General features: G+C 28.7%; 1 protein-coding gene across 1 annotated transcript; it reads left to right on the top strand.

Annotated features, from left to right (window-relative positions):
• Positions 1–1,312: 1,312 nt before the first annotated feature.
• On the top strand, positions 1,313–2,403 carry LOC123305260 (cuticle protein 19-like). The gene is made up of 3 exons (XM_044886925.1): positions 1,313–1,374; positions 1,459–1,656; positions 1,957–2,403. Exons 1-3 carry the CDS (start codon positions 1,360–1,362, stop codon positions 2,251–2,253), a joined length of 510 nt encoding a protein of 169 aa, XP_044742860.1. The 5' UTR covers positions 1,313–1,359; the 3' UTR covers positions 2,254–2,403.
• Positions 2,404–11,003: the final 8,600 nt, after the last annotated feature.

Here is an 11,003-nt window from a genome sequence, read left to right as displayed (position 1 = left end):
AGATAATTGGAATCCAATCACTTTCTAGAATTTTTAATATACTAATTCATATCTATATATTATTTCTATCAATGGCACAGCCTAGATTTCTACAGCACAATCAAACTCGAATTATTTTTATCTTATCTTTTTATATTTAGAAATTTTATTTTGATTAGAGTAAGTGTCCGTAAATCCACGTAATGTATCTTGTGAACGAAAAAATGCAACACTTTGTTGTACAACAGATATATTTGTCGCATTTTTTTGTCCACAAGATACTTCGGGAGTTGATTTGGATAAATGTTACTTAAAATAGGTTCTAAAATAAGTATTTTGAGAGTTACAACAAACTTATATCCTTAAATGTAGAAAATTGGAAAAAATTAACTTACAAATAGAATCAAATTGACCCGTGAGATCCACACGTATAACTTCTCAGCATAATAAATAGTTATAAAAAATTAAATTAAATAAATACTCGACCGAATCGAAAGGACTCGACCGAATGTTATGAATTTTTTCAGATCATATTGCCGTTAATACGTTTCGATCGACGATCGACATCTCAACGTAGTCGATGGCATTTGACTTCTCGCGATATCGATCAGAAAAAAATGAACATGAACGTATATACGTACGTCTTTGAAAATAAAATACAAAACATATTACTCGCTGATAACTTTATTTTCTATAGGTGAAATAATTTTTAAAATCGTTTAAGTATTTTATCAGTTGATTGATTATCATGTATTCATTCATCTCCTTGTTCACAATAGTCAAATTTTCAAAAATCCTTCCTTATAGATCATCTTATTAATGCAATTTTATTTGAAAATGTCGTGTATACCCGTAAACAATAAATATATAAGTCAGAACTTTCGTAATGTCGTCGGTCTCATTTCGATGGTGTTATGATTATAAATTTTGTTGACGTCAAAAAAAATCAGGTATTCCACGTGCCCCATTTTTGTAATAACAATTGCCTTATCTATTGTCAGGTCTTAAAAGAAATATTATTTTGTCAAGTCGCATAATAATGTATAACTGAAAGACCTTTTCCCGTGCACAATATCGATCTTTTTGATTCTTATGCAGTCTACGTTGCTTTTGTTACTAAAAACAGAGAATTGTCCTAATAAAACGATTTCCGATTGCTTAGCTGTATATGTAAAAATATATATTAATACAAAATATATTTCATAAAATTTTTATAAATATGCATGACTTGATTATTTTTTTAATATTTACAAATATTTCTCCCCCAAAACACCTTTTTCAAGTTTTAGTATAAATATCATTGACTTATTATTTACAATCATTAGTTAAATTAAATTAGTTGATTAGTTCAAACAGACAAAACAACCCTACAACCTAACAATGGCATTCTTTATTGTAAGACATAAACTAAAAATAATTAAACGGCAGGATTTAAAATCAGTGATTTGTTAACGGATTTTTGTTTTGTGTGATTTACAGGCAGCTCTTTGCACCTTAGCACTTAGTGCAATGGCATCAGCTGGTATTGCACCTGGATATGGATTAGGTTATGGAGCTATTGGTTTAGGATATGGAGCTGCTGGTTTAGGATATGGTGCAGCGGGCTTGGGTTATGCCGGCGCTGGATATGGTGGTTTAGGATATGCAGGAGCGGCTGGTCATGGTTTAGATTATTATGTAAGTAGCCCAATTATTGGCATTGTTAACTCTTGTTAACTTATAAATGAAACATGCTTATTTGATTAAGTTGACTGATATAATGGCATCTTAATCAACTGAATACCATAATATTTCAAAATTAATACACTTATAAAATTTTGTTGGATAACTGCACTTAATATTATGGATTTTTTTAATTCTATCGAATTTCAAAGACGAAAAATTTTCTTACTATGATAATTCTTTGAAGCTAACTATCCTTTTAATCTTTAATAAACATCTTGCACAATTTATATTAATAGTTTGTATTCAATTCAGGCATATCCAAAATACTCCTACAATTATGGAGTTAAGGACGCCCATACTGGTGATGTAAAATCTCAATCAGAAGTACGTGATGGTGATGTAGTCAAAGGACAATATTCTTTGGTTGAACCAGACGGTTCAGTACGTGTAGTAGACTACACAGCCGATGACCACAATGGTTTCAACGCAGTAGTCAAGAAAGTTGGACCAACAGTACACCATGCACCAGCCCCATTAGCCCATGGCTATGGCTTAGGTGCCGGCTTAGGCTATGGATATGGAGCTTATGGTGCCTATGGAGCACATTAAGATGCCAATGACTGATCTGTTTAAATCTTCCAAGCTAATTTTAAATTATTGTACACTATTTGTGATAATTTTGTTATATAGGTACTTGTAAATACTGCTGAGTTTGATGAAATTTTTATACTTCTGTAAATATCTAATAAAAAAATTCTAACTGTCACTTTACTTAATAGTTTTTGTATCCTACAAACTCTTGTCGATGTAATATAATTACCACATCAATTAGATATTTGTATGAAATTTATTTTTCGGTTTTCTTGAAACGAAATATGAAAAGATAAATTTTCAACCCTTTTGCTCAATATAGAAGATCACTTGCCTGTCATCGTTTATTTTAAAATTGTTATTTTAATCATTGGAAACAGTTTCAACACAAAAATTTAACTACGATAAATTATGGTTAATTATTTCAGATATTCTTTAAATCTAAAAATTATTGGGGAACTTAGTTTAAATATATTGTTCATAAAATAGTTAAAATCACATTCTCTTGACATCTTAATAAATCGACAAAAACCTAAGCTCTTGCCAATTTTTCATAAATAAACCATTTCCTGTAAAATGTAACAAAGACAAGCCTAATAGTGACTTTTTGCATAACTTTATATCTCTTTAAGGATGTCATTAAAAAACTCTAATTTTATTTTCTCTTTACTAACTATGGTCTTTTGGTTAAATTATAAAGAAAAGTGGTTAACTATATGAACCTTCCCAATGCTATACTACCTTTATAACAAAATAAGATTATATTGATTGGTTAAGGTCAATATTATAATGATTTTGAGCTTGTTGTTTCTAATATGTATTAGAATTGAATACTTTTGTTTTTAAATCATTGTATTTTGACAACTAATAATTTGTATTTAAAGAAACACGCCCTTTTGTTATTTAATGAAAACATAATACTTAGGTACAATGATTACCTATTTCAGTGGGTGAAGGCTTTGTCTTATGTTTTATGAAGTACACGAGTACTTTACTTATTATCTATAGTAGTCTCTTTTTTATAATAATTTATTCTAATAATGATGATTATCACTGCTTTGTTTATTTCTGTACTTGTTCGAGGTGTAAACGTTAGTGTATTATGGTTGTTTAAGGTATATAAATTTCGACGGCTACGTAAGTTTTGTATTTGTAAAGTTGAGATAAATGTATAGAAAGTACTTTACTAAACGTATACAAAATTTAGTATAAACAAACAAAAATAATAAATAAATACGTTGATTATGACTAATAAACGAAAATAAAAATTCGTTGATTTGAAAAAATTACACACTATGCCTAAAGTATATATGGCTTAGATGATAAAGGCAGTTGGCATAAATCCAAAAGACCTGGGTTCGACTCTTGGTCTTATTCCATTATCACATTCCATGATTTAACATTTTAAAACATATCGTATCGGCTAATGCCTAAAATAGACTCACGGTCTAAAAATGTACCGCTTAAGAAAAATCAGGTTAGAGAATTAATATAAAGAGATTTTGTTCATTATGTAATTTATATATCACATATGTAATAAAATTGCCTATAAATAAAAAGATAGTAAATTAGTATTGCTTTTTTATACCATTTACCTTTAGCCTGTTTTTAGCCACGGGTATCGCATTCCAGAATTCTGCACGGGTCGTGGTAGTATTTTTTATTAACTTAAAAGTGCATTTCATTAAATGAATATGCTAGCCATCATGAATGAAAACTTGGCAGTTTTGATAATTTCCACAAATACAAAATGTTTCAAGCTCGTCATAAAGACGTCCTACAAGAATAATGAGCGCCCGGTCGGTCGAAAAATTATTCAGGACTTCAGTAATTCATGTAAAAAAGCAACAGATTAAATTAACATTTCTACTAAACATTTGACTAAACTCAACTAAACATTTGATGTCGAATTCGAAACAGTTCACCTCTTCTTATAGTATTTATGTATATGAATACCTATGCAAGAAAATTTCTTGAAAAAAAACATTTTTCGTTCGTTGTTTTTCCTTATCTAAGTTTTTCTGACCTTTATTATTTCATTACAAATCACTCACAAAATTATTAAAGTAAATATTTTGATTAATTTTAAAATTACATGTGATGTTAATATTTTTATTTATTCATTGTCGTGTTTATTAAAGCATGACCAAAAAAAAAGTAAATAATGTAGGTACGTTTAACTTTTATTGAATATGTATAATATCAAAAATCAAAACATACTCTTAACCTACATTTACTAATGCAACTTTTACCCGACTGTCAAGGGGTGGTTATGTTTTTCGCACGTAGGTATCTTGTAATTATGTATGTATATTTGTTTGTAAATTTCTTTATTACCTCGAAAAATTCCAAACGGCTCAATGGATTTCAACATTTAAGGCCTCATTATATTTGTCTCAAAAACCCAAGTGTTTTTATATACGTTTTTGAAATAACAAATCAAAATAGTAATACGTAAATAAAAAAGAAATTTAAAAAACTTATCGAGTAGGGTATCAAAATAAAGGAAATTAAAAGGGATTATTTCTAATAATTACAAAAATTAAAAACCCGGCTAAGCTAAATAAAATCAGAAAAAAAAGAAACAAGTCCAGTAGTTTATATAGCGATTTAAACAGTTGGGGTCCATTAAAATCTAAACCGATTCGAATCTTCCCAATAATGTCGCTATTTAAACTACTTGACTTGTTTCTTTCTTTTCAGATTTTATTTAGTGCAGTCGGGTTTTTAGTTTTTTTATTTTATTATCCCTATATCAAAAACTATTATAATTTATTATTAACATAATTTTTCATGACAGTTTGAACTGATTAGGAACAAAGAAAAGTGAAAGTTTTGTTTATTTGTTTATGTAAGTACAATCAAAGAAATGGATTTAAAAATAGGACAAGTTATGAATAATATTATTAAAAACCTCCCTATTTTTCGGGTGTAAAACAAAGCTAGCATCAGAAGTAGATAATTTAAGAACTTCAAACTATAAAAAATAATTCTCTTTTTTTTTTAAATATGGGCAGTATTATTACGGAAATAATTTAATTTGTATGGGGAAACTTATAGTACTTAGTATAAATCAATTAACACAATTATTTTATTAATTTTTTACGATTAATTACGAATAAATATATGAGCACCAGAAAAAATTCTAAACACTATTTAAATTATAGACTTTTTTCATTGTATAACACGCTGGAGATATACCGAGTATAATGATGGAGTATATAATGGAGATATAACTGAGTTTTACCTTATAAACTGAGTTTTATCGAAATTGGAGATTAAAAAATTCTCGATTTTTTTCAATTTTTGTAAGGGGTACTCCTTTGTAAAAATCGAGAAAACGCAAAAAATTTTTGTTTTGGAATTTGATGAAACTCAGTGGATGGAGTAATTTTGATTCAAAAAGTATAAAAATCAGGTTAATTTAATGATTGGATGCAGAGTTTCTGAGATATCACCATATCTGGATCGATTTTAGCACTTATCTCAAAAACTATTCGACCAGTCATCAAATGCACACAATTTTTGTATTTTATGGGCCAAAATTACCTTATAAACTGAGTTTTATCGATTTTTTTCAATTTTTTTAAGAGGTAACCTTTTTTAAAAATCGAGAGAAACGCAAAAAAAAAAACATTTATTTTTGAATTTGAAGAAACTCGGTTGATGGGGTAATTTTGATCCAAAAAAGTATAAAAATCAGACTAAATTAATGATTGGACCTATAAAAAGTTACAATGTCAGCGAGTATCATTGGCAAAACTTCATTTTCAAAAAAGTTACAGTTCCACACCAAAAAATTTAAATCTCTAAAATTATGAACAAAAGGGAGGATAAGTGAGGGCTATAACGTGATAGTCTTTGTTTTTGAAGGAGAAATTGCCCAGCAAAACGGGCGGGTATCTGCTAGTCTGAAATGAAATTGTTACATTCTGAAAAATCCTCTAGATAGGTTTAATAAAACTGTGCACTTTCTTGAAATAATTTAGATTGTATTTCGATAAGAAATACAACCCTAAGTCGTGACCTTATTATAACGGGAATGCTTGCAATATAAAATTGGTTGGTATGCATGTATGCACTGATTTTGTGGTTTTTCTTATTTATTACAAAAATATTTATTTACATAAATTATTTATTTATAATTTATTTATTCCTATATTTACTTTCAGTTGTATAAACTTTTAAAAACAAATAAAGATTTATAAATTTATAGACCAAGAAAGAAAAGAAAGTTTTTGCCTAAGTACAATTTTGTATAAATATTTTTTAACTGTAATAATTAATATTATTATGAATATGTTCACAGTTTGGGAACCAGCCGTACTAATTTTCAAAAATACAGTTTTTCATTAGGAATGTCAAAGTGTGAAAGGGGCGGATAAATGACAACGGCAATACCTAAATTTATACAACTAGAATTAAATGTTAGTTATTGATATAGGTGCAAGGGAAAAATTCTAGCTATGATAAACCAAAAAAACTTTTACTACCGCAACAGTTAAATTCCGTTTGTGGAGCATTCACGTCGTTTTTGAATGATTATGTATAAAACACGTTCATGTATTATTTTTCCTGCTGTTTCCGAAATAGCCGGAATATGTAAAAAATGAATCGTAAATATTTATTAAAAAATGAAATTTTCAGGATAAAATGCACCCATTATAACATCTTCGCGCCCAGAATAAAATGCATCCATTATAACACTGCGATTAACTTAACGGTTAACAAAAAAATTTTTTAAATTAACTTAAATTTGTTTTAGTTTAAGAACAGCAGCGTAGCGACATATATTTAGAAAGGTATTTAAATACTCAATATTTATACCCTATATCCATGAAAAATATATCAAGGTATACGAACTTTAGTTCCAAGTTTGTAACGATTAAAAATATTGATGCTACGAACAAAATTTTGGTATAGGCATTCCGGTAGTCCATTTTCGTTTGTCTGTTCATCGGCCCGCCTGTCATCATGCTAACGCAAAAACGAAAAGATGTATCAAGCCGAAATTTTTATAGCGAGCTCAAGACGTAGAAAGTGAGTTTGGGTTCGTAAATGTGCAACATAGGTCAATTGGATCTTGTAAACCCTTAGAGATAAAACAAAAGTTTTAAATATAAAAAATGTTCCTTATAAATAACATTTGTTTGAAACATTTTTTCGTGATCAACACTGTCATACGAAGATAAGAAACGACTAAACAACGTATGTTATATTTTTCTATGCAAAGGAAGGCATCACGGTTCGATTTAACAACCGAAAGGCCGCCATAATTATGGTGGTTTTTAAACTTTTCGCACTGGTATTCAATACTTTCTATATATCATTTCAACAATTAACTCAGTCAATTGCTGTTTTTTGCTTCTTTAATATAAATTTCAAACTTAAATTACCATTAAGCTGGCCACCACATGCCATCGAAACGGAAAATGGCTATAGCTATATTTTCATTAACTCGTCTCTTAGTAAATGTATTGTATATCACTAGCTTATATCAATTACGAAAAAACTAAATTTATTTCCCAAGTATAATAAATAATCTTAGTACTTATTAAATATATGTACAATATCATTGTTTGTATATTATAATAGTAAATATGCGTAATTAACAAAATCATAAGGCGTGAATAGCATAAATGAAAAATTATGTAACCTTATTTTTTAAATTAATAATTTCATACTATTTTAGTTAAATTAATTTTTTATAAAAGCATTTTTAATATAATTACATTTTTTTTAGGTACTTATATGCCCTATATTATAAACGATATGTCTACAGGGCTGGACAAAACATATGTAGCATCCGAACATTGGATTCAAAAACTAAAAATTAATATGATTTATTTAAAAATATGATAATTTAATCAAAACCTTTTATTGTCATTTAAATAGTTGGTAGTGTAAAATAGAGCAGCGTCAACTAGGATGTACACTCACTGTCAAAAAAAGTGCCACAGTTAAAACATTCTAAGCGTACTCATCATATGTTATGTTATAATAGTAACCCTTAGAATGTTTTAAAACGAGCATTTTTTGTGACATTGAGTATACGCTAGCAAAGTGACTACTGTAGGTATGTATATAGATAGGCATTTAATATGTTTTCACTTTAAAATTTGCACATGAATGAAATAAGTTTTAGTACACAACTAAAAAGGGAAAAACGTAATTATGAGCATTTTTAACCCCCGATCAAAGAAGGGGGTGTTATGAGTTTGACCGCTATGTGTTTGTGTCTGTCTGTGGCATCGTATCGCTTAAATGTTCTTAGCTATGTTTCAAGTGCCTGGTACAACTAAAAAATAGGCCATGATCCTTAAAATCGGTTCTGTTTGGAGAAAGCTCTTAGGAAATAGGTAATTAAATGAAGAGTGTTCTTAGATATGTTTCAAATGCTAGTTTAAGGTTCCGTCCCCGAAAAATGTATCGAGTGTTTTTTATATTTTTTATAATTCACTTGTGAAATATTAAATCTCAGTTGTGAGGTGTTTAGCCATTTAATCATATAATAATCAATTGTTCAAAGCTCTTTGAACACAAAAATTCAAGCTTGATTAGAAAATAGTTTAGGGGACATAATGCCTTACATGTTTTAATCATCTCGAGTTGTAATTGGTCAAAAGGTCTTACTTCGAAATTTTCTTACCCATAAAAAATAAAGATATAAAAAGTGATTTCACCTTGATATTACTTTAAAAGGAAATATGCATTTTAATTATTAATTTACGGAATTTAAGTAAAATATCAGGGACACACTATTTTTTTTTTTATTTCAAACTAAGTACCTAAGTATATAAGTATATTTTCCAATATTATACAATCTTGGCCGTTTAAAATTTTTTGTGTTAAATTTGAGCGCCATTTATGCCACAACAAAACTAAAAGTGCTTGAGAAATTGTATACGGGCTAGTAATTTAACTTAAATTTAAAACAATTTCGAAAAGGGGCTAAGAATTTTATATATACTATGGAAATCGGCTGTAAATAGTTTTTTGGAGAGATTCTATTTAGTGGCGTATCAAATCAGAGTCTCGACCTGTTTTCGAGCTGAAAACGATTAATAATATTTTTTCATTGTTTAGGGCTAATAATATTTTACCAATCATTTTTAAAATATTTTAAATGTATTATTAATTTAATTATTATTGCAATTTTTGAGGTAACGCGTCATTACGTTTAGTTCTTTTTTCAAAATTTTTCCCAACCCTATGTAGAAAAATATTTATAATGGATTGTACTATTATGAAGCCATGCTGTGGTGTGTCGAATCAAAAACAAAAACATACACCTTCAAGATATTCATTTATTAATATATTTATTTTATGTGTATGTCGATCGATACTAATTAAAATTTACGCCTTTATTTCATAAAACAATTATTGAAATAAATGGATATCAAACCATATAAAGTTAGCCTAAAAATTAATTAATTTGAATCTCTTAATAAATATATTTATTAAATTATTTACAAAAAATAAAAGGTAATTAAAAATTATTATTATTTTTAATTTTAGCAAAACATAATATTCGAATCATATTTTGGTATGGCACCTAAACGTAAATGTATTTTGGATTTTTTAAATTAATATTTTGTAACAATACAAATAAATAATACTTCTTAATTGATATTTAAATTCACGCGAAAGGTTGAAGATCTTTTTGCTTGTAGTTATGATTTACTAGGTTAGAATATGCTTTTATGTATGGCTGAGTTAATAATTATTCTGACCTCCACTTAGAAGTTCGTATAGGTCATGCGCTGCGTAATAATTAAAATCCATTAACATCTTGGAATCTTTGCAATGAAGCATACCAAATCTTTAGGAATCATGCTTTGAAAAAAATAAGTATTTCCACTACGTATTCTATTCGTAATGTTACTGGAAATTTTCTTCTCCAAAGCAGAACAACGACATAGAAAATGACTAATCTATTCTTCTTCTTCTCAAGCTTCTCATGATTTCATTATTACTTGTTTCAACTGCTGTCAATTCTTGGTCTATATGACTTTTCAGTGTGATATATATCTATATGATACGTGTATTCTCATCGAATACACGTACCGTATGACATTTCTATGACTGGGAACCCATCTGGGAGCGTAATAATACTTGACTATTGTGAATATTGAGAAGAATGTTACTAAACATCTTCATGAATTTAAGTGCAGCCTCACTGTCTTATTAAATTAAAACATCTCTGGGTGCTCCCATGACCATCGCCATTTTTTCTGATTAACAAAGTCCCTTACCTCCTACTAGATGTCTATCCTATCCTGCAAGTGTTACAAAAGCATTAGTGAATACAGATGTCTGTTTTTCTTTAATAACTGGGTTATTTCCTCGAGAAAATTTTTAGCTTTTGATCCGACCAACGGTCTGTATACAAAAACCAGGATTTTTGTAATAATTTCTCCTTTCAAGTCGATATCTTCTAACCCGTCTTTTATCACGTTTTTCATTTCGGAGAGTATCTTTGAGTGTCAGTGCAGCTTGTGGTGTATTTATGGTTATTTTGGCAAAATTTCTGCCAACGTGCACCGATCTTACGGATTAGGTTGCATTACTCACTATCATTTTTTTTTAAAAAAAGCCTGAAGCCTATTAAAAGATTTTCCAGCTTTTAGCAACGGGTTTTGAATTGTTGGCATTCATCTTTCAGTCCATTTAGGAAACCTTGCCCTAAGATTTTTTAACGCTGATTTTCCAAGGCCAGAAATCAATACAGCATATTTTGTATCGTTTCTTCTTCGTAATTTATTCCC

This window comes from Chrysoperla carnea, chromosome 1 (genome assembly GCF_905475395.1).
Source record: "Chrysoperla carnea chromosome 1, inChrCarn1.1, whole genome shotgun sequence".
NCBI lineage: Eukaryota > Metazoa > Arthropoda > Insecta > Neuroptera > Chrysopidae > Chrysoperla > Chrysoperla carnea.
This window is presented reverse-complemented; position numbering and strand designations above follow the sequence as displayed.

What these genes read in the sequence shown, in the direction of transcription:
- LOC123305260 (XM_044886925.1), top strand. An exon ending in GTCATGGTTTAGATTATTAT is followed by an intron (nt 1,657 to 1,956) that starts GTAAGTAGCCCA and finishes TATTCAATTCAG; the next exon opens with GCATATCCAAAATACTCCTA.